Source organism: Protopterus annectens, chromosome 4.part1, assembly GCF_019279795.1.
Source record: "Protopterus annectens isolate FY-2018-M chromosome 4.part1, PAN1.0, whole genome shotgun sequence".
NCBI classification, from domain to species: Eukaryota; Metazoa; Chordata; order Ceratodontiformes; family Protopteridae; genus Protopterus; species Protopterus annectens.
Window position 1 is genome coordinate 924,299,231 of NC_056734.1, and position 25,303 is coordinate 924,324,533.

At 35.1% G+C, this 25,303-nt stretch overlaps 1 protein-coding gene and 1 long non-coding RNA gene across 3 annotated transcripts in view; one reads left to right on the plus strand and one right to left on the minus strand.

Annotated features, from left to right (window-relative positions):
* LOC122801121 overlaps positions 1 to 25,303 on the minus strand; it is a 375,071-nt gene that overhangs the window by 134,375 nt on the left and 215,393 nt on the right. The gene's annotated exons all lie outside the window — the stretch shown is intronic.
* LOC122801120 (fetuin-B-like) overlaps positions 1 to 25,303 on the plus strand; it is a 163,037-nt gene that overhangs the window by 92,262 nt on the left and 45,472 nt on the right. Inside the window, exons 4-5 of the mRNA XM_044070648.1 lie at positions 10,452 to 10,618; positions 22,688 to 22,801. Of these exons, the coding sequence (XP_043926583.1) occupies positions 10,452 to 10,618; positions 22,688 to 22,801 (281 nt within the window). The remainder of the gene's footprint in view (positions 1 to 10,451; positions 10,619 to 22,687; positions 22,802 to 25,303) is intronic.

Consider the following 25,303-nt stretch of genomic DNA (forward strand, 5'->3'; position numbering starts at 1 on the left):
TAGTTCCAACTTACTGAATCAAATGCTGAACTTATATCAAGACTAATAAGTGTTAAATCTTTCTTTTTCCTATTTGCAAAATCTATTAATGTTAAAGTTCTTCTTATATTATCAAAAGTATTTCTATTTACAATGAAGCCTGTCTGATCTATATCTATAATGCCGGGAATGATTGTCTTCAATCTATCAGCAAAGATATTCATAAACATTTTATAATCAACATTAAGTAATGAGATGGGCCGATATGAAGAACATCTAGTTGGATCTTTATTAGGTTTTAAAATTGGTGAAATAAATGTATATTGCCAAGATGGGGGGGTTATTAACTCAGTTTGGGCCAAAATAAAAACCTTATGTATTAATGAATATGTATTTTTAGAAAGGATTTTATATATCTCTGGTATAATACCATCATTACCCGGTGCTTTGTTTGATTTAAGCTTATTTATTTGTGTAATAACTTCTGTATATGAAATACTCTTGTCCAATAGTTTAATCTGTTGTTTATTAAGCTTTTTATTCATATTTGTGGTTATAAACTCGTTTATTTTATCTTTAGGTTCCATGTTAATATTATTATGGTTAATTTTGTGAAAGTGATTTCTAAATTCATCTAGTATTTCTGGTATACTAGAAACATTCTTCTTTTCCTTAGAGAAAAGATTTCTTTGATATGGTTTTGTTTATTCAACCTTTTTGTTTTATTTTTAAGTCTATGTAAGTATTTGGGGCTTATTGAATAAAACAAAAACTTGTATTTCTCTAAATTTATTTTAACTTTATGAGTTAAAATTTCTTTGTATTTCTCATTTAGTTTGTTTATTTCTTCAATAACTTTCTTGTCCATAATATTTTCTTTATTATTATGTTTATAAGAGTCTAATTTACTTTGAATATCTAACAATTCCTTATCCCAAGATTTCCTTTTATTATTATACCATCTGATACTTTGTCCATATAGATATGATTTTAAGGCATCCCAAACATAAACAATGGAGACTTCAGGTGTGTTATTTATATCCAAAAAATGTTTTACTTCTGAAAGTATATATTCTTTATAGTCTTTTAGTTGAGTTAAGTATGCTGGTATCCTTTTGATCTGAACATTATGAGTATTTTTTATCATGAATTCAAAAACAATTGAATTATGATCAGATATAGGACATGAAATGATTTTGGAATTAATTAAATCTGTTACCATCTGGTTAGAAATAAAGACCCTATCTATTTTTGAATAAGTTTTGTATCTGTTAGCAAAAAAGGTGTATGGTAATGATTTTGAATCTATCTGATTATTAATATCATTCAAATGATAAGAATTAGCAAAATCCTTTAAATGTTTTGCATTAGATGTAATTCTTCTCTTTCCTATAGTGGTAGTATCACTTTCATGTAGTATACAATTAAAGTCACCAGCTAAAATAATATCTCCTATAGAGAATGATATGATCTTATCAAGATGATGTTTCACTGTATTAATACCAATTCCAGGTATCCAATATACATTAATTAAAGTGTAAGTCTTCCCATTAATTTGTATTGTAACCATACAAAACATTCCTTTGTCATCCTGATAAGACTTAATGGTTTTAGGAATGGGCATACTTTTATTCCATAAAATAGCCACTCCTCTTTTTTTCTGAGTGTGCTCTGAACTAACCAATACTGTATATTTGTTTGTGGCTAGTTTATCAATATCTTTTTTCAAGAGATGGGTTTCTTGTAGGAAGACTAAGTTGGCCTTATGTAAATTAATGTATCTTATTAGGCTTGCCCTTTTACATGGATTATTCAATCCATCAATGTTTAAAGAAATTCCTTTTAAAGATGTCATTTGGCATTTTTAAAACTTGAGAATCTTATGATCAAAATAACAAATAACAAGATAAGTAATGTTACATCTCCTCCTTTAGGTGTACCTTTAAATATAGCTGTATTTATTGAATCTCTTATGGGATTTCGTATAGGATTCAATTTTGTTTGTAGTGACAATGAATGTACAAAATATATTGTGGATGTCAAAACTATATACAAATAACAATGAACAAGTGAAAATAATGTAAGGATTAAACCTTGCATCCAGCCTGGAGTTGTAAACTCCAACTTAGAGTAGTATTTACCACTCAAGTTAACCCCTACCCTAAGCAGCAGTACGTCAGCTACCACCTTATCAATTTAATACTAGTTATATTTAACTGAAGTTAACAGTTTTCAATTCAATTATCTAGCAAGACAAGACTACACATTTGGTAAAACAGCATCATATAAACTAAAATAAACCTTTTTTTTTTTTTTTTTAAAACTGTTCATACTACTATATACATCCATGTAATATAAAACACTTGTATGCAAATAGCATTCAAATAATCTTGATGTTAGAAATCAAGAGGAGAGAAAAATAAGTTCTAACATTCATTTAAATCAAAAACTTTGGCTAATATGATTCAGACATTACATATATTAGGATGCATCTATTTTCTGTCATGTAAATACAGTTAACAGCTTCCAAAAAACCTTGAATTGCTTGTATATGAGCATTTACTCAAACTCATTATTGCCAATAGAATAAAATATTGTATTCATAGAAATTGTTATAAATCATACTTCATAGTTAAGCAGATTCTCAGAAACATTTATATACATATCTACATACACACACATACACACACACACACTCACATATATATATATATATATATATATATATATATATATATATACATACATACACACATACACACACATATATATATATATATATATATATATATATATATATATATATATATATATATACACATGCACATACACACACACATACACACACACACACACACACACACACACACACATACACACACATACACACACACACACACACACACACACACACACACACACACACACACACATACACACACACACACACACACACATACACACACACACACACACACACACACACACACACACACACACACACACATACATATATATATATATATATATGATCTCACTGAGTTGTATCTTTACTGAGCACCATCTTACATTGCTGTCCCTTCAATAAATCTGTCTGCTTTATACAAAATAATGCACAGCAAACACATTTTAGTAACCAGATTTTACAAACATGCTATACTACTGCTTTAAAATATATCACATGACAATTTCTTCCAGTATAGAGTTATAAAATTATTTATGCTTGTCAATCAGATGAATTAAATGAGTTATAGTAATGTATATGTTTGGGACATAGGTTTTTAACAAATATTATTAATCTGCTATTCCTGTATCTGTGATGTGTCAGTGTGATATCTAGGTCAAAGGTGAGACCAGCTGCTTTCAGCTTTTCTGTGAGAATTCTGAGAGTTGAAGCTTTTGAAGTAGCTCATGGACACTGTGCATGAGACAGCCCACATCCCAGATTGTCTCTCTTAACATTTTGGCGGAAACTTATTAAAACTAGTGACAAACATTCATTTAGCAGTGTAAATGCATCTAAACATGACAAAACCTTCACAATGCATTCTACAGGTTATTACAGACTCTATGTAAGTGAAATCAAGCCCAAAATTATTAATAAGTAACAAAACTCAACATTTTTGTCCCAACTCAACTCCTATGCGAATCTTATTATTTACTGTGTCTATATGATCAAAAGTATTTCTATATATTAATAAAGAAAAGAAAAGAGAGTAGAAAGTAAAAGGGTGTAAGGCAGAAATAAAAAAATGTAAGAGAAAGCTATAAGAAGTATATACAATAGAATATTACTTACTGTTTATATTAATAGAGTTAAAAATAAAACATATTATTTACTATTATTTAGTTCTAATTATTATTAGTTAAAGCATGACAGATTATTTACAAACAAGCATAAGCAGTGTAATCAAGAAAGTATAATTAGGTAGTGTCATTCTTGTATCTGTGATGTGTCAGTGTGATATCTAGGTCAAAGGTGAGACTAGCTGCTTTCAGCTTCTCTGTGAGAATTCTGAGAGTTGAAGCTTTTGAAGTAGCTCATGGACACTGTGCATGAGACAGCCCACATCCCAGATTGTCTCTCTTAACATTTTGGTGGGAAACTTATTAAAAACTAGTGACAAACATTCATTTAGCAGTGTAAATGCATCTAAACATGACAAAACCTTCACAATGCATTCTACAGGTTATTACAGACTCTATGTAAGTGAAATCAAGCCCAAAATTATTAATAAGTAACAAAACTCAACATTTTTGTCCCAACTCAACTCCTATGCAAATCTTATTATTTACTGTGTCTATATGATCAAAAGCATTTCTATATATTAATAAAGAAAAGAAAAGAGAGTAGAAAGTAAAAGGGTGTAAGGCAAATAATAAAAAAAAAATGTAAGAGAAAGCTATAAGAAGTATATACAATAGAATGTTACTTACTGTTTATATTAATAGAGTTAAAAATAAAACATATTATTTACTATTATTTAGTTCTAATTATTATTGGTTAAAGCATGACAGATTATTTACAAACAAGCATAAGCAGTGTAATCAAGAAAGTATAATTAGGAATAGCATTTGAAGAACATATAAACTTTTAAAGGAAAAAAAATGTATCAAATTACTGACCTTATTTTTCCTCTTCAGAAAGAGAAACAAGTTAAATCACAGCTTGCCATTAAATCTCCAGATATTTTGACTAGTTATGAAACAAAACATTTCTTTGCACACAGAGAATATCTTTGATTAAATATTTTTCAAAATATTTGTTGCTTCTTGGAAATGCAGGAACTATATTTAAAAAGATTAATAATAAAATAAAATGATGAGAAAGAAAACAAACATAGTACAAATCATTTGTTTTTTAGTCTCTTCTTCTTCTCTGAAGTCTTCCACGAAGTTTCAGTTGCCAGTCTCTTTAACGAAGGACTAGCCCATTCCATTTCTTCTATTTTTTCCAAAATCTTATTTTTTTTGATAAACAGTAAAGCAGAGTCTAAGTCATCGAAAATTTTAGGACCATCAGGAAGGAAGATTTTAAGCTTGGCAGGAAACAGAAGGTATGTTTTAAACTGTGCTTTTTTAAGCTCCCTTATTAGTGGCAGAAAAACTTTTCTTTTAGCTAATACCATGGAAGAATAGTCATTGTCAAAACGCACAGTTGTTTCATTAATCTTAACAGGAGCTTTAGCCCAAGCAGATTTAAGAACCATCTCTTTATCAAAAGATGATAGAAATCTAACTATAACTGATCTAGGATAGTTTTTGTTAGAGTTAGTATTAGCTATAGATCTATGTGCTCTTTCGATACCAAAAGAGAATGCTTCTGGTAAATCTAAAGTTTTAAGGAGCCATGTTGTTAAAAAAGAAGTAATATTGTTACCTTCAATATTTTCTGGCAGTCCAAAAATCCTAATGTTATTGCGCCTAGATCTATTTTCCAGGTCATCCAGCTTTGTTTGTAAATGTGTATTTTGTTTCAGCAGAAACTCAATGTTGATTTCCTCTTCTTGTATTCTATTTTCCATGTCATTCACAGCTTCTTCTATGCCTGTCATCTGGATCTTCTGTTGTTGCAGGTCCATATGTAACAAGTCTATTTGTTTTGTAGTTTTTTCTATGAAAGTGTCTATTTTAGTATCCATTTTATCCATCTTAGCAGTAAGTTGCTGGACTATAATTATCAGAGACTGAAGTTCTTTCTTGATGCTGGAGTCTTGAGAATTTGTCTTACTGGAACTCATTTCAGACTGATAAACTGACAGGAAAATTTCCAAAGTAATTTCTGACAGGAATATTATTAAGATTTCCTTTCTTTTTTAGATATAGTTCAAGAACTATATAAAACAAACATATTTAGAAAGAAAATTACTTCAAAAATTAATTTTTTAAGTAATTAATTCCTGTCAATGTAATGAAATTGGTGGAGCTGAAGAAATCTGCTGCTATCCTGTGTTCATCCTTGGCCACGCCCCTATAGAGACTATTTCTGATGTCAGGGAGACTGAAAATATAGGTTGATGGTTTGGTGATTGTGTCAATTTGCCCTTCCTCGAAAAACAGAATGAAGAAGAGAAAGGTTTCAGCTTTTTAAGAGTAGTTTCATTTCATGTGTATAAATTTCTGTAAAGTAGACTGTAGCAGAAAACTCAGCTAGGGGATATCATTGTGGGGATAAGTGGAAGGTAGAAAATGTGTTCCAGAACTAGGAGGAACACCCTCTTTCCAGATGTAAGTTGTTATTTGTTTAATAGACTGGAAAACTTATGTTTTAAATAGTGAAGTTTTTCCTAGATGAATTAAATGTTAATAACACAGTTGCTCACTTTATATGAACATGTAGTAAAAAAAAAGCTGCTTTTCTAAATAGGAGCTTTATCTAGGAAAGCAGAACAAAGGCTTTTATCTAGAAAATAAAAAAAAAACTTTGCAAATAATTATATTCATTATCACAGTCATCATTCTTACTTTGTGAAAAAAACAAATTGTCTGGTCCATGTGCATGCTTAGAGCATGAATACTATGGAAATTTTAAAACAATTAAGAGAAAAACTGGAAAGAGTTAACAAGTCTCCCTGAAATTTTACCTAAAGCTATGAGTGTGTCATGCTTTAGTCATAGAAAAAACAGTCCTTTTAAGCACAAACAGTATAGCTCAGGGCACCATGTACTTTTCCCTGTGGTTTCTGCAGGTAGGACAGAAACATAAACAGTGTGCCAGTGCTGATTTTAGAGGTAATAATTTGACATTCTGAGATTCACTGGTTCAAGTCCCTGAACAGTCAGAATGAATGGCAGAAAATGTAGACTTACATAGACTATATACAAAATCATTACCTCTCAGAATGCTCCCTTTTCTCCAAGGTATGACAGTTGGTATACATATATAACTATATATATATAAATATATATATATATATATATATATATATATATATATATATATATATATATCTAGAGAGAGAGAGAGAGTAAAACCAAAACAAATGAAGATTCCGGCCAATAAAGGATGGTACTGAAACTTAAATAAAGAACTACAAAAACAAAGTACCAAAACTACCACAGCGATAAACATATATATATTTAAGGAAGCTTGTCCTACACATTGGAGGTGTACATGGGAGCACACCCCTGAGAAATAACTTTAAAGAAAAAAGAGTAATGTTCTGCAACCTCTGTTCTCTTGTTACTTTCAAATTCTTTTTTTGTAATTTGCGGAGGGCTACATGTACAAGTCATGGAATTACAAAGGGATCCAGTTTTAAATTCAGGTATAATTTCTGTTGGGGCTGCTAAAATATTTGATTGCAGTTATGTATGAAACTTTATATTTCTCTTGTGGAAGCTTCTATGTTGGTAAAACAATGAGGAAGATATCAAAGAGAATATATGAATACTGTTATACTATAATACAATGAATTATAGTGATGCACTTAATAAACTTTCATTAATTTGTATACATTTTAAGGAGGTGATGTGCAAGATACTGATGGGAACTTCTCTAGTTGCATGGAAGCTGTGATAGTGGCCACTAACATGTGTTGCTCTGTAATAGCCATGTCTTTTGGGAGAAAGGAGGTAAGGAGACATACTGTGCATAAATTTAATAGCAGCAGCGTGATATATGACTGTGGGTATTTGTTTCTTAATTTTAATCCAGTTTAACACCATAGCGGGATATATAGAAAGTGACTACCTGTTTTGAGGTAGGGAGTGGGGGAAGGGGCAGGTGCTATTCCAAGATATGATATACATGTATCCTCACAGCTGATTGTAAACTGGTATTTGGTCAGTTTTGAGCATGAAATCATGGACATAACATATTTCCTATTGAAATAAAAATGTAAGACTAAATTTATTTTCCTGTTTGCATAATTTTTATTCAGGCTATTGGATCAAAAGATTGGGGAAAAAGCTCTAAAATGTATCTCAGAGCATCTATAATCCCATGGCTTCTGGGTGTCTAGCAGTCCCCAACCCCCCAGTGTAATTTTGTTATTTTATTTGGTCAGTTAGGGTGTGTTTAAAGGATACATAAAAAAAAGAACTTGAAGAGTAAGACTGAACTTCTTTCCTTTATCATACTTTTTCAATCACTGGATTATAAGGTTGTTTAAAAAAACTCAAAAATGCAACTCAGGGCATCAACAACTTTGATGACTTCTAGCTCTCAACATCTTAGAGTAAGAAGTCTGGAGAAAGCCTAAAATAATTTATCAACAAACTCAAAAATAGAAATATTGCTTTTATGAACTTAGAAAGTTCCTAGAATAGCAAAGGATATGAAGTCTGAAACTCAAATATGTGTTATTATTTAGTGACTTCAATCCTCTGTGATTTGCCAGAAAACCACAAATTTTATGAGGAACTGACCCAAAATATGAAGCAAAAACCTGGACATTCTGAGAAAATCTGGACAGATGAGAGGTATGCTTATGGAGGCCTTGCAGCCCCCATACCCTCAGCTTAATGCGCTTGATTCAGCCACAGCTATCAGAGTACAGGCTTGCATAAACAGCATATGTTGAATCAATGAATAACTGCAGGAAAAAAATGTTAAGTAAGACAGACTGTGAGAAAATGGAAGAAAAAAAATTATCCAGATAGTAGGCCAGAATGGGAAGGGTCACAGGCCAGTTTACCTAACGCTGGTCCTGGCAGAGTGAAATCCTTTTATACATCCTCTATTCCCAATCACAACACCTTTACCAAGCCTGCACATTATCACCTGAAGAAAAAAATTTGCATGTGAATTTTACGTTAATGAACTGGTGCCTACTTACTTATTAACATGGAACAGAATGTTTTCACCCTGATGTAATGCTGTGTGCATTTTGCTGTCATTTGTCCTGTGCTGGATTGTGGTAATGTTAGCTTTTCTTAGTTTTCAGCAACCAAATTTTGTGGCTCAGACTATGGCTGAAAATGTCAGTTTTCTCAGAACACCCATTCATTTATCAAAGAAAAAATAAATAATACAATTGACGTTTCTCATATTAACTGTTTAAAAATATGAATTGCAGTTTGGAACCATTTCTAAAAATATCGAAAATATTCAGAACTAAAAAATTAAAATGTTTTGGCATCTATTGAATATAATGATGAAGTCTTGTAAAGGACAAAAATGATTAACTCTATTAAATCTGCTTAAAGGTTTCTCCTTTTTGGTATTTCTTGTTTTTTTTTATAATGAGATTCCATGTATTTTAAAAGATATGGAATGTACAGTAGAAATTCAGTCCAGAGTTTTCACATCTCATAGAATTAGTGCTACTGTTCAAACTGCAAAACACAGAAGAGAAGGGGAAACTGAAACTAAACGAACCTTCTCAGCTGTTGTAGCCTGTAATGCTTGAATGTGGGCACTACCCCACTCAGTTCTGTGCAGAAATATCTACTACACACCAGTCATCATCAGCTGCATGCCTTTTATATTTCACCCTTCACATCAGTAACAAGTATGTTTCATATCACATAGATGGGTATCTAACCTGTGACTTTATTAGTTTTGACTGTATAATTTTCAAAAGCAAATAGTATTAAGGAACTAGCACAATGTGGATTGGATTTGGGAATTTTTCGTCAAATGCAATCAGTAATACTTGATTAAATTAGAGGCCTGGGTGGGAGGCTGGTAGTATGTCCACAATAACTACAACCACGATATGCCATGTATGCATCATATTATTCAACAAACTACAGCTTCTAGTGGCAAAAAGAAAGTAGTTGACAATGTCCTTCACCGAAGAAAGATATAATTCAGACATAGCAGGCCTCTATCCTAGATTCCTTTAGTCTCATTATTTGTGTAAATTGCAGTTTAGGTCATTGTAAAGATAAAGAATATGCTGTTGCAGATTATGCAAAAATGTGTAACAAGTTTAATATACGGAAACAGATGATTATTGTAAGAAGAGACAGGCAACACACAGAAAAAGGACCAGGTTTTTGTATTTATCTAGTCATGTTGTTTCATGGCAAAGTAAATAATACAAAGTAAAATGCAACCAAAGTATATGTCTGGAAATTAATGTATTATTTGAACTAAAAGAAATAAGAATTATTTTTGCACTCTTTGCACCCATTGTCAGTCATTAGACCTTTCCATGATCAATTGACCCACTTGTCCCCCATCACTGGGGTGAAGGTCAGTTAAGATGGCCAGTAATTCAGACAGCCATCTGGGTGGTATGGATTTTTTTTCTTTAGATCCCCCATCCCTAACTACACACATACAGTGAGGCACGGGGAGGTGTGCAATACACATACATTGCAGTAAATCACTTCACTTTTAGCCATGGATTTTCAGATGTACCAGTTATATGAAGGTGAGTCACAGTACATACATTTAATTCTAAGTTTAATTTTGTCAATTAACATCTAAAGAGATGATATCTGAAAGCAAGAATGTATTAAACACATTATAAAAAGTATTATAGCAAAGCTTTTAAGTAGATGTCTTTGTTTGTCTACAGTTCCCCGTTCACAGATAGTCCAGACATGCCCAGGCTGTCCAACACCAGTATCAGTTGATGATAAAGATGTTATTGAAGCAGCCAATAAGGTTCTACAGAAGTTTAATAATGAGAATAATCATATTCATTACTTTGGAATCCTCAGCCTGACAGCAGCATCAATGCAAGTAAGTTCACCTTGCAAACACCTTAGCAGGATACAACATAAACTTTTGTTGAATGATCCGCAAAGATGAAAGGGTGATTTTGTATGTGTGTGTGTGTGTGTGTGTGTGTGTGTGTGTGTGTGTGTGTGTGTCTGTGTGTATTTATCTCTGTCTCTATATCTGTATCTACATCTGTGTATATGTTTTGTCTGATAAGCGTGTGTGTGTGTGTGTGTGTGTGTGTGTGTGTGTGTGTGTGTGTGTGTGTGTGTGTGTGTGTGTGTGTGTGTGTGCATGTCCACACGCATGCACATGTATCTGTTTGTCCTGCTGTGAAAAGTGATTCAATTCTTTTGACAAAAATATCACTTTCAGAGGAAGGTTGTGACAGCTGCTGGACAGACTGAGATTTTGGATGCAGATCTTTAAGGAGAATAACAATAATCATGCACAACATTATATTCGTAAACGAACAGAAAGTATTCAAAGAACTAAGCCAACACAGGAATGGAGAAAGGAGATTCTGCAGATAGAGATGACTGCAGCTTTGAATACAGACAATAGGTAAGAGGAGACTGAAACTGATTGGAGAAACCTGGCAAAGAAATTAAGGTATTGGCAGCAAATATCTAGAGAGAGAAAGGTAATAGAATGGGAAGATCCCAAGAATTATTTGGACTGCAGGCTAGAGCCTGCTTTCCTTATCAAAGATTGATATCAGAGTATAATCAAAGAAAAATAAATAGGGGGGTCCTAAATGAAAGACCAGCACTGGAGTGGAGTTTTTAGTAGAATCTAGAACAAAAGCTGCTGTTAAAAGGGAATAGTTAGTACAGGATATAAAATATTGCATAACTATAAGAATCAAAGGAAGTTAGAAAGGATTGGGAAGAGACATTGGATAAGCAATTCACAAAAACGGGGGGATATATGTATGTCCCCCAAATATGCAACAAAATCTAGAAGATTTAGGATTTTTGCTTGGAAATGTTTACATAGGTATTTTTATACCCCAAGTAGACTCCAGACACTTTTTTCCTCAGGTAGACAGCAAATGTTAGAGGTGTGATGGGGAAGAAATAAATATTCGGATCATATATTCTGGGAGTGTAATGAGTTGGCAGACTTTAAGGTTTCCCTGCAGACATCCCTGTCGGACATACTGGATGAACAAATTGGTGTATCTAGGGAAATGATTTTTCTTAGCTATTATACAGAATCCGAATTGTCTAGTCATTGTAAGGCCTTGCTGAGACTAATTATGGTGACTGCCAAAAAAGAAATTACTAGAAAATGGAAATCAGAGTTTTAATCAACTGTACTAGAAGTAGTGACTATAGTAACAGAGATAAACAAATGGAATTTGGATCTTTAGAAAAGGGTAAGGAAAAATTCCATAAGAAAAAATGTGAGTTGTGGGAACAATACATACAGGAAAGGAATGAGGTTTAAAAGAAGGCAGGATTTGGATGAGCTATGTAATGTCTGACAGACAACGATTAGGTAGATTATAAGTGATGTGTAATGTTTGCAACTAAAATTATATCAATATAGTTTGTGATGTATATTGCTTGTAACTATGATTAAGTCAATATGGTTTGTTTTCATTTATATAAATGTATGATTGCCTATATCATGTGATAATTTAATAAAGATGTTTCTTATTTAAATAAAAGATTGTGACATGTGTCACTACAGTGCTTCGAAAGTGTACAGAGCATAATATCAGTCATGCTTGGAACTGGCTTTAATGGTAGTCATAAACACACCTTAGTTGCTAAATGTATTACTCCTCCAAATAAAGATAATGTTCTTCTTCAACTGACCAGAATTTCACAGAATATCAACACTTTGCTTCATATTTTAGTATGTTCCTCATACAATTTCCATTTTCTTTCTTTCTTACTTTCTTTCTTTCTTTCTTTCTTTCTTTCTTTCTTTCTTTCTTTCTTGCCAAATTATTGAAGACTGAAGTCATCAAATAATGACAGACCTTTAATTCCCTTCAGAACATGCATGCTAACACAAAGTTGGTTTATAAGGTTATAAGAACAATATTTAAAATCACTCCATAATTTTGTGCCTTTGCCCCTCCCCATTATTTTGGCTTTTTCCTGAATTTTCATGCTGAGAGGTTGAGAGGTATCTAACACTGACATATATGCCAGCAGCAAAACATATTTAGATTTCCATAAAGGCATTCAATTGCACTACACAGTTATTTGATTTAGCTGTTCTTCTCATTTTTTTTATCAATTTGCATACTTCCTGTATAAGTTATACGTTATACTCCATAATTTATTATCTATATCTCACCCTATTGTGACAGCTCCTTAAACATTACAATTTCAATTAAAAAGTCATCCCTTACATTCTTCATATTTCTCTTAGCATCACATGGTTCCTATTGTACTGATATAAGCATCACTTAGATATTTTGTTGACTACACCCCCTTGCTCTTGTCTGTGAGGTACATGATTTGTTTTTCCTTTCTTATTAATTTATACCCTCTACTCTTGCCATCCATACATGTAGAGCTCCTTCACTTACCAAGAAAACATGGAGATATATATATATGTTTCATTGTTCATACTCATCAAGCTAGTGGGGTGATAATTCCCAGAGTCTGTTGTTGCTCCCCCTTTATGGAGAGGGATAACAGTAGCAGTGCACCATTTGGTAGGGACAAAGCCCGAGGTAAGACTGTGATTGAACAGGGCACACAGATGTGGTGCCAGTATATTCTGTAGTTCATGTAGAATGCAGCCAGGGATATTATCAGGTCCCATGGATGCTGTATTCTTGGTCTTGGTCAATGCAGCTCTTACCTGTGCTGCAGAAATGTGGGTACATGGTATTCTTCTGGTATTGTGATTGGGCCTTTGGGGGGGGTAAATTCAGCACTGAATATGTTGGCTAGTATGTTGGCGATATCTGTTCACTCAGTGTAGCATGTACCATTGTACAATAACTCAGAGCATATGGGTATTGCCATGGAGTTTGTTGATATAACTATAGAAGGCTTTGTGGTTGTTTTTAGTGTCTGCTGCAATTTTGCCTTCATAGCTGGCTTTCAAGGATTTGATAAGGGATCTCAACTTTTTGTTGAGGCTAATGAGGGTGTTTTTCCAGTCTTGGGACTTCACCTTTTTCTGAAACAGTTTCTTCCTTCTATTGTAGAGCTTGTTGATAGCTGGGGACCACTAGATTGGCTTCCTTTTTTTGGAGGAGAGCGTCTTGGTTCAGTTAGGTATGGCTAGTTCCATACATTTATGTATGTGCTCATACAGTGCATTGGTGTATGATTCAGCAGTCAAGCAGCTATTTTCCATTGGCATGGGTGCCCTGAAGTTAGCCACCTCTGTTTTTAGGAGCACAAAGTCAGCTTTGGAGAAGTTTTTTAAGGTGGTCAGCTTTGTGGGGGGTGTGGGTGAGATGTAGATTTACATGGTGATTATTTTATGGTTGGATCTAACCAGGGAGGAATTGACTGTTGGTGTAGAGGAATGGTCACCCATGTTACTAATAACCAGGTCGAGGATGTTGCTTCTTCTAGTGGGGGTCAGGATGAGTTGGTCCAGGGCATTGGAATTGATGAATTCCAGGAGGCGTTGGGCTAGTGCATTGGTACAGGAGTAATTTTCTCAGTTGATGGAGGGGTAGTTGAAGTTCCCTAGTATGAAAGAGTAATGGGCAGGACAATGATGGATTCCAGAATGCTTAGGAACATGGAGTGGGATTCTAAGGACATGTTTGGGGTCCTATAGCAGGCTATAACCTGAAGCACCATCTTACTCAATGTTAGTTGTACCTGAAGCATCTCTGATTCATTCTGCTGAGCTACAAGTCTAGGGGTCTGTAGATCCTTTATGAATATGGGAACACTACCACCTTTGGAGCTTCTGGCCATGTTCTGGGGCCGAAAGGTGTCGATGAGTTGTAGCCCAGAAATGCAGGGGTGCTTTCTGCTACTTTAAACCAGGTCTCCATTACAGCACAAATGTCAACGTTCTCCATTTTCAGGAGCACTTTGAGTGAGTGCGTCTTGAGGTTTAGACTTCTAGTTTTGAGCAGCATGGCTCTCAGACTGTATTTGTTTATAGTTCTTATGGTAGAATTTTGGTCTTTGGAACACCTCCTAAAAAAGGCACTATAGTGGTGGCAAAAGCCTTGGCCAGTACCCGGAATCCCTGGGGTGACAGATGCAGGCCATCTCTGGCAAAGCATCGAGGTCTGTCAATCATGTCATCCCAAGTTGACAGATACCAGATCCCATTAGAATGACACCAGAAACTTAGCCAGTTGTTGAAGTCAATCATTTTCTGCTTTTACTGTAGTATAATTCTGGGTGACAGTAGGATACTGCTCAGGACTAGGGTCATATCTGCCTGGGCCACATAATCCAAGACCTCCATTATGTCTCTTTTCATGTAGTCAAGGGAGGTGTATTTTAAGTCATCCACACCCACCTGGACAATGACTGAGTCATACTTGTACTTGCTGTGGAGTTACCTGAGTGTATGTGTTATGTGGCAGCTCATGGCACCTGATAGACAATTGTCTGTCACCTTCTCCTTGTTTAACCTAGTGAGTGGGACATCTGTGTACCTCACTATTGAGTCTCCTATGATTAGTATGTTGGGCAAGGTGTTTTGCCTTAAGGGCTTAGGTTGAGGGGTACACCTTGGATGTGTGCTATGGTCCTGTGGTTGGTGGTGTGTTGTGGTAGTTGATTACATTTCTGCCTTGGAGGTCTCTGCTGTTTGGGTAAATTTCTATTGAGAGCTTCCCTGAAGGTGGGTGTGTGGTTTGTGTTTCAATGTGTGGGCTGTGCTGGTGGGTGTTCTGGAGGGCTGTGTGTTCCATGTGGTGTGGTGCAAATGTTGACCATCGCCCCTTGACCAGCTAGTCCAGTCTTGGCTGGAGAGTGTGTAACTTCCAATTTGGTGACATAAGTGCATCTCTCACAAGTCTGATTGTTGGTAGGTAAGAGTAGAAGGTTGTCTGTGTACATGAGGAAGTTGCTACACTGCCTCAGAATGGTCAAGTACACCAGGTTAGCAGGAGAAAGCACAGGAATTTGCCCTTTAATCATGCCAGGAGGGGGGTCATAACTAATAAATACTGGTGCTGTTACTGTGTAAAACAAGTAATGCTGATAGCACATAGGTGTGTTACAATAATTGCTAAGTTCAATAAGGCTCAATAAGGCCCTCCAGACTGTGTGTTACTGTGAAAATAGTGCTCTTCCTAAAGATGTAGAGGCCTCCAACTGTGGCTTTAGAACTCAGAACACCCTTGGGCATGTATTATTTACAGAGTAGCACACACTCTGTTGGGCATTATTGCTGCTAAACATATATCTATATATATATATATATATATATATATATATATATATATATATATATATATATATATATATATATATATATATATATATATATATATATATATGGGTCTACTTTCTATCACCGAACTTCCGATTCATGGAAACACAAGTTACCGACCCCAAACAACCGAAAACACACAACACCAACAACTCAAAAAACCGAACACCACTACACCGACACAAAAAATGTCAACTACACATTGCACACAATAACATATCCACTAACCTTAACCTAAACCCTAACCCTAACGTCCGACACTACCACACACTTACCCAACCCGCACCCTAACCCTAACTCACTTAACCCACCCCTAAACCTCAACACCGTCACTATCGCACACTTACCCTACCTGCACCCTAACCCTAACTCACTTAACCCACCCCTAAACCTCAACACCGTCACTATCGCACACTTACCCTACCTGCACCCTAACCCTAACTCACTTAACCCACCCTAAAACATTCAGCCCGTCACTATCGCACACTCACTCCACCCGCATTCTAACCCTGACACACTTAACCCTTCCCTACACTACTCTACGTCACTTCCCCACACTTACCTCACCGGAACCCTTAGTCCGACACTACCGCACACTCACCTTTCCCACACCCTAACCTAAAATCCCTCACTATCGTACACTTACCTCTCTGCTCCCCAATCCTAAATCTTTCACTTTCGCACACTTACCGGATCGCGCTCACACGCTGCCGTTGTCGGTCTCTCAGCTGTCGGGATATCGCGTTTTTGGTAACCTACCTGTTCGGTCGTTCCGTCTTGGTCTTCTGGGTGTCGGTGACGTGGCGCTTCGGTTATTCGAAGTAGACCCATATATATGTATATATATATATATATATATATATATATATATATATATATATAGATATACATACTTACAAATATTTCAACACAGGCATAAATGCCCTTCTAGCTTGCCAACATACCAAAACACTTGTTCCCATAATAAGTGTCCAGGCTGTTCTTTAAAATATCTAAACTGGTGCTTGTTTTAATCTAATTTGGTAGTCTGTTTCATGCATCTGCTACTTTGTCAGAGAACCAATTAGTACACTTCTCATTCCTGTAGAATCTTCTATAGAGGTTGTCTGATGATTCTCTAGTACTTTTTGATAATCGTAAACATTTCCAGACGTAGTAGTCCCTAAATGCCCTATATACCTGAATAAGATCACCTCTTAAATACCTGTAAGAGACACTGTACAAGTTCAGATATTTTAGTCTTTCATAATAAGTTAGATTTTCACATCCATGGATGCCCTTGGTATATTTCTGCTGTACTCTTTCCAGTTTACTCATACTTGTCTTCTTATAGGATTTCCATATTGTTATTCTATACTCAAGTTTGGGTCTAATGTAACTAACAAGCAATGACTTCATTATTTTTAATTTCCTAGACTTTATAAATCTTTTTATGTAACCTATAGTTCTATAATTTTTATTAACCAATTGCTTGATATGATTAGAAAAACTCATAGCTGAATCTACCCATATACCCAGGTCCTTAAATGACTCTGCAGTTTCAATCACTGTGTGCTGTATTACATATTCACCTTTCAGTTTATGTCTCCCAAATCTCATATGCTTAGTTTTTGATGTGTTTATCAACATATTATTCTCCTGTGCCCAAATATATATATATATATATATATATATATATATATATATATATATATATATATTTATGGAAAACATTGGTTGACTGGGGAAGTCTGACTGGGTACAAATACCCATTTTCAGCAGAGGCCAAGAAAGAAAAGCTCCCATAACAATTATGATAAAATTAGCAGTTAAATAACATGTAGGCAATCAGACAGAATGTAAATGTGTCACAGACATAGCATGCTAGGTACAAAAAAAATTGTACACTTGACAGAAAGGATTTACATTTACAGGGATAGTAAACACTTCACAGATTTTGTGGTTTCTTTTTCTAGTTGTTGATAGGTAAGAGTAAAGAGTAAAACAGGAGTGATAGGAATCTAAATCTGGATTAAAAAGTAGGTTGTAATAAGTTTAAAAAGTAACTATAATTATTTGAAGAGAAAGGTAGTGCAAAAGTAAGGAAAGAATTTAATAAGAGATGTTAGAGGCAAGGAAAGTTCTGGTGGTCAAAAGCGGATAGATGGAGGTAGTTTGTTTATTATCCAGGAGCAGTGCACATATACAGAGCCATGATGCCATAAGATGTTTTCATAGATTTGTTATGAATTAGATTTAATTCGTCTCTGCTTGTGGTCAAACTCAGAAAAAAAACACTCTATAAATCTAGCAAACAATCTATTCATCACTGATCTACACTTTGTCTTTTTCTTCTTCTTGTATGTTAAAGAGCAGAATATTTTTAAGTAGCAAGTAAAAATAAAGTATATGATACATGGAATAATTCGGACTGAATTATACTGTAGAAGGGGGGCAATTCTTGATGATGGTGGAAGTACTGGTGAGTGGTAATCAATTTAACTATGAACTATGAACGGAAGAAGACAGAAGTATATATAGATCTCTCTCTCTCTCTTTATATACATATATATATATATATATATATATATATATATATATATATATATATATATATATATATATATATATATATATATATATATATACCCTGGCTTTCACCACCCAAGAAAATTATTTTCCTGTGCCCCTGTTGAGCAGAGCCACAGAGTTGATCCCGAGGGTGAATTTCCTATTTCTCATCCAATCATCAAGATTTTTTCTTGAAGAGTGTTAGTGAGGAGCTTTGTTTGATATAGATAGGTAGATTGTTCCAGAGTATGGGAAGTCTCTGGGTCTGGAATCTATCCCTCCAGCATGTTCTGTTTATTGTGGTGACAAGGTTTAGGTCCCTAGAGCGTATAGCTTGGAGGGATTGGGATTTCTTTAAGTGGAGCATGTCCAACAGCTCTGGGTTTGACATAGGTTTGTATGACAGGCAGAGATCACCTCTGAGCAGGAAATATGCGACGGAGTAAAGCTGGAGTTGTTTGAGATGGTCAGTGTAGGGCATCTGTTTGAGGCCGATAATCCTCTTTGTGAGGTATTTCTGCAGCCTTTCCAGTTGTTGTAAATGTCTTGTGAGGTACATACCGAAAGGGGCACTGTACTCTATAATGGGTCTAATGAGTGACCACTTTTTTCCTGGATGAGAAAACTTTTGTGATGAAGTATGCCATGTAGAAGGATTTCCTGACTACTGTGGTGATGTGATTATCAAAGGAGAGACTGCTGTCCACCTTTGTCCCAAGGTCTCTTATCACACTTTCCATGTTAAGTAGACTACCACCTATGTGGTAGCTCATGGGTACAGAGTTTTTACTAAAGAGGATGACAATGCACTTTTTGGCATTGAGCTTGAGGCCATGGCTTTGACACCAGGCATCTGTCTCAGTGAGGCCCTTTTGTAGTATGTGCACATCATTAGGAGTTTCAATTATGGCTTCTAGTTTGCATTCATCAGCAAACTTCATTAGCCAAAGACCTTCTGTGTTAGCCTGTACTTCAGAAAAGTAGATACCATACAGGAAAGGACCCAGGACTGAACCCTGTGGTACTCCACTTGTCACTGGTCTGAAGTCAGATTTGGAGTCTGCTACTTTCAAAGTGTGGGTTCTGTCAGTGAGCCAGCTGGCAACCCATCTTGTGACATAGGGATTTATACCTAGTTTAGTGAGTTCATCTATAATTCCAGAGTGATGGATGGTGTCAAAAGCCTTGGCAAGATCAAGATAGGCTGTGTGAACCACCTTACCCTCGTCTATGGCTTTGGTGACTGCTTCAAAGAAGTCTCTCAGGTTTAGGAGACATGATCTGCCTTTTACAAACTTGAACTGGGTGGGGTCCAGAGTTTGGAGATTACCAACATATTTGTTTATAAGTTCCATGAAGATATGTTCCATGGCCTTGCAGACCAGGCTCATTAGGCTAATGGGGTGGTAGTTCCTGGGGTCTTTGGTGGCTCCCCCCTTTGTGGAGTGGGATAACCTTCACTGTGCGCCATTCAGTGGGCACAAAGCCTGAGGTGAGGCTATGATTGAACATCGTGCTTAGGTGGGGTGCCAGTTCATTCTGTAGTTCATACAGAATGCAGCCTGGGATGTTGTCAGGTCCCATGGATGCTGTGTTCTTGGCTTTGGAGAATGCGGTTTTTACCTGTGTAGCCACGATTACAGGAACTTTGCATTCTTCCGTTATAGATATGGGCCCTTTAGGAGGTGAGAGGGAGTAAAGTTAACACTGAACCTATGTGCAGGATGTTGGCAACATCAGTTGGTTCTGTATATTTAGTGCCATTGTGCTGAAACTCAGAGCAGATCTGAGTGTTGCCATTGAGATTCCTGACTAAGCTATAGAATGCTTTGTGGTTGTCATTAGAATCAGTGGCAATTTTGTTTTTGTAACTAGCTTTGTAGGATTTTATGAGGGATCTCAGCTTCTTACTGAGCTTGACCAGGGAGTTCCTCCAATCATGGGATTTTACTCTTTTTTGCAACAGTTTCTTTCCTCTGTTGTAGAGTTTGTTTATGGCAGCAGACCACCAGATTGGCTTCCTTTTTTTGGAGGATAGCATTTTGGTTCTGTAAGGGATAGCACAATCCATGCACTCGTGTAAGTGCATATAAAGTGCATTTGTGTAGGATTCAGCAGTCATACCTCTATTGTCCATCTGCCTGGGTGTTGTGAAGTTTCCCACTTTTGTCTTAAGAAGCATGAAGTTGGCTTTGGAGAATTTTTTTTACGGAGGTTTCCCTAATGGGGGATAGGGGCAGGATGTGGAGGTCTAGGCTGATTAGCTTGTGATCAGATCTGACCAATGAGGAATTGACCTCTGATGTGGAACACCAGTCGCCCATGTTGGTAATAACCAGGTCCAGGATATTTCTGCCCCTGGTGGGGGTGTAGATAAGGTGATCCAAGGCATTGGAATTTATGAATTCCAGAAAACGTTGCGCAAAAGAGTTGGTACATGAGTAGTTTTCTCAGTTAATGGTGGGGTAGTTGAAATCACCCATTATTAGGGTGTTGGTTTGTACCCTAATATTTTCCACTGTATCAAGAAATGAGGAGTGTGAATCCTGGGGCATGGTGGGGGATCTGTGACAAGTTACAATTTGGATTGCAGTCTTGCCCAGAGTTAGTTGCACTTGGATAATCTCAGATGTATTATGCTGACCAACTAGCCTGGAGGTGTGGATATCTTTAATGAATATGGACACACCTCCGCCTTTAGTGTTTCAGTCCAGGTTAGGTGGCTGAAAAATGTGGTATGAATTATAGCCTGGTAATGCAGGGGTGCTCTCTGGATCTTTGAACCAGGTCTCTGTCACTGCACAGATGTCGATGTTCTCCATTTTAAGGAGTGCCTCGAGTGAATGCATTTTGAGGTTTAGATTTCTAGCAGTGAGTAGCATTACCCTGAGATTTTGCTTGCTTGTACCTGTTATGGTGGTGAATTTGTCATTTGAACCTTGCCTAAAAAAAGGCAATATAGGAGTGGCAAGAGCCTTAGCCAGTATCCGGAATCCCAAGGGCGACAGGTGCAGGCCATCTCTGGCAAAGCATCGTGGTCTGTCGATCATGTCATCCCAGGCAGACAGATACTGGATCCCCTTAGAATGACACCAGAAGCTTAGGCAATATACAGGTTTGCTTCTAAATCCCGAAAGCCAAAATCCTGAAAGCCAAAATCTTGAAAGTTCAAAATACTGAAAATTCAAAATACTGAATCTCATAATATTGAACACATACAGGATACCAACACTTACTATATTCCAGCACAAATATATATATATATATATATATATATATATATATATATATATATATATATATATATATATACAGAATATATAGTTGGAGGGGTGTTTTACTAAGCAATATTAAAGCAAAACTAAACAATATAATATGAAATTAAGTGGGGGGCCTTGCCCCCCTCACCCCACATTGTGGGAGGCTGTGCCCCCACCCCCCTAACTATATATTCTAACTCCAGGGTCACACTACAGTGGAGAAGGGGGCATATCCCATTTACTTGCCAATAATACTTGTCAGTCATATGAAGTGTCGTTCAAATGAAATTTCGGTCATTTGGTGTTGGGCAAATGGAAGTCGGTCAATCGGAAGTTAGGGCAAATGAAGTAGACCCACATATATATATATATATATATATATATATATATATATATATATATATATATATATGAAATGTATATATTTATCAGTGGGTATGGGGGGCAGGGGGACTTGTTTGCAAGCAAAATAAACAAAAATAGCTTTTGTTTTTCTGCTGTTCGATCTTTTTACAGTTTAATAATAAATTATCACTTTGCCTGTGCTCACTCTTATGATCATTTGCAGTTTGCTGATACACTCATATCTATCTATCTATCTATCTATCTATCTATCTATCTATCTATCTATCTATCTATCTATCTATCTATCTATCTATCTATCTATCTATCTATCTATCTATCTATCTATCTATCTATCTATCTATCTATCTAACTATCTATCTATCTATGTATCTAGGACAGTGCATACAGGTACAGTATGATTAGCCCTTAAAAAGCACATTAAAAATATGTTGAATTAAATACATCCTTGTTGGTTAGAGAAGTACAACATAAAAGTCATGCACAAAAATTTGCATTCTGGTAATTACCTGTCTTGCTTTCACAGGGTGTGGCTAAGCCTTCATATTTTGTGGAGTTCCTAATTAAGGAAACACTTTGTTCTAAGAGTCGTGCTGAAGCTGACTTTTCCAAATGTACTCCAGTGGGCTGTCCTAATGCAGTAAGTAAACTGCATAGTGTGTAATGAAATCTTATTGCATAACAGAATGTTGCATGATAGTGACTCTTAGTGCTTTACTGACGATATGATGTACGTCACTGATGAACTATGGAAATCTTCCCCTTTCAGTGCTGATTCCTCATATAACCATTCATAAGTGATGTCCAGCATTACTCAAAGTTCACATGTAAATGTTTTTCATACCAACAAAAATACTTTCAGCTCCTTCGTGAATAATGTTTTTTGGCACTCCATATTAATTGGTCCTATGACTTTCTTTCACCTGATGTTTAACTTTCTCTAAACTAACTAAATGATTGAAGTTATTCTATCCCTGTTAAAAAGACTGAGAAATAATGACATCAGTCAGGAAACACTGTTGCTTGCTGCATCATTTTCATACTCTTCAAGGCAAAGAGATACACTCACTGTGACCAAAAAACGTTCAATATTAATTCCTCCTTGTATTTATCCAATTCTGTTTTTAACTTGGTCAGAGTTAGTGGCTCTTTATAACAAAAAGCAATGTTTACCAAGATCTTCAGTATCCCAACAGATGAAACTTGATTATATTATTCTGATTATTTTATATAAATTTAGTTGTTAACCATAACACTTTGATGGAGTATGGCAATCTTGTGCTCTTATATGCATACAAAACTAAATATTTCTGCTTAGGATTGCAAGTTTTTTTTCTTTGTTCATTCATTATTTAACTTTTTTTTTCTCTTTCCTTCTTTTTTGGTATAGCTTAGTTAAATGTGTTCTCATCTTTCAGATTTTTTTGTTTTTCCTTTCATTTTTTATAGTGTACTCTAATTAAATAACTGCATTGTAATTTACTTTGTGCTAAAGTTTAGAGAACGGTGATCATTATTTTTTCTTCTTCAGACTTTATGCATTTTCTTATGCATTTGGTCAGGTGGGAAGCTTCTTTGCATACTCTATGCATGAATTCATGAAAAGGCAAGGCAATCTGATATCAGAAAAATGGATGGCAATCTAATATCAATAATTATCATCCAGTTATTTTAAACTCTGGATTAGGTAGATGTTTTGAAAGATGTCTGAATTAGTAAATAATGACATAATAACACATGATTAATGCAATATCCAGCAACATTGTTTTACAAAGAGTATATCTAAATTGATTTATTTGTTGGAATTCGATGACCAGGTAAGTACAGTGGTGGATAATGGAATGACTGCAACCATTTTATTTCTAGATTTTATCATCAAAGCGCTTGATTATTTATCACACAAAACTATTTATGATGTTTTGTTTAGATATAATTTTAATCCTTATATAATTAATTGTATTACTGAATGGCTTACTGATAGGAAACAAAATGTTATTCCCATGGGTGAGAATTCTACACTATTGAATATAATTTTGGATGTCTCTCGGCAATCTGTGTTGGAGTCACTACTATTTAATATTGTTTTTTCAACTGGTCCAGTTACAAAAAGATGTTGAAAGAATAAATATGTTGATGATTGCAAAATAGGTTTTACTGTATCTGTTGGTGATAATTATACTGAGATCAAGAAGTATTTGTCTATATTATCAAATTGGGCTAAAGAGTTTGGTTTTATATTTAGTACTAGTAAATGTAGTGTCGTAACTTGGATATTGTATCTCATCCAATTTTATTGCAAAATTAAATATTAAATATAGTTAAGGACTAAAAAGAATTTTGGAATCACTGCAACATCAAATTGGTCCTTTTGTAAGCATGCATATGCTGTTGCTATTATTCATGATGATAAATATTTGTATGTACAATTTATATTAGAGCCATTTTGGATAATAACAGTGGGCAGTTATACAAATTTGAAAGGAAAGTCACTAAGTCATTTCCTCTAGTTAGAGATATTGATTATTGTGAAAGGTGGAGAAGACTTAATCTCTTTATAATACCTTAACAATATTTCAGAATAAAACGAATTTAAAGATGGTGTTTTTCTTGCTATGTTAAATTTAGAAAGGAACAATAATATCAAAACCCATAAACATAACAATTATATACGTATGACTAAGGTTTACAGACCTACAACTACAGATCAGTTTATTATATAGAAAATGTAATTATTCTTTAAATACATTTAAACATAGGTTGGATGAGTGTATATGGAATTTGGCATTTCATCCTAGTTTTGAGGTATCAAAATTCCTTTGATAATCATTAGGCCTGAATGCTGTTATTTGAATTTATGAAGGTTACCACATCTCATAAAACTAGATTATTAGATTACTGACCACTAAAATATACACACAATATGTAAACATGAGCTAAATAATCTATAATACAGTATACTTATAATTGATATTTATATGGTCATGGCATTCTTTCTTAGTTCCTGATTCAGAGTTTCTTCATTTATTATGGCTGGCTATCTCCTACAATAATATTGTCAGATCTGCCACAGGCTCCGCTTTCAGAACCCACCATTTTCTTACTCTTGAACAGCTAGAGTTGCAAAATCTACTACTATTTAACC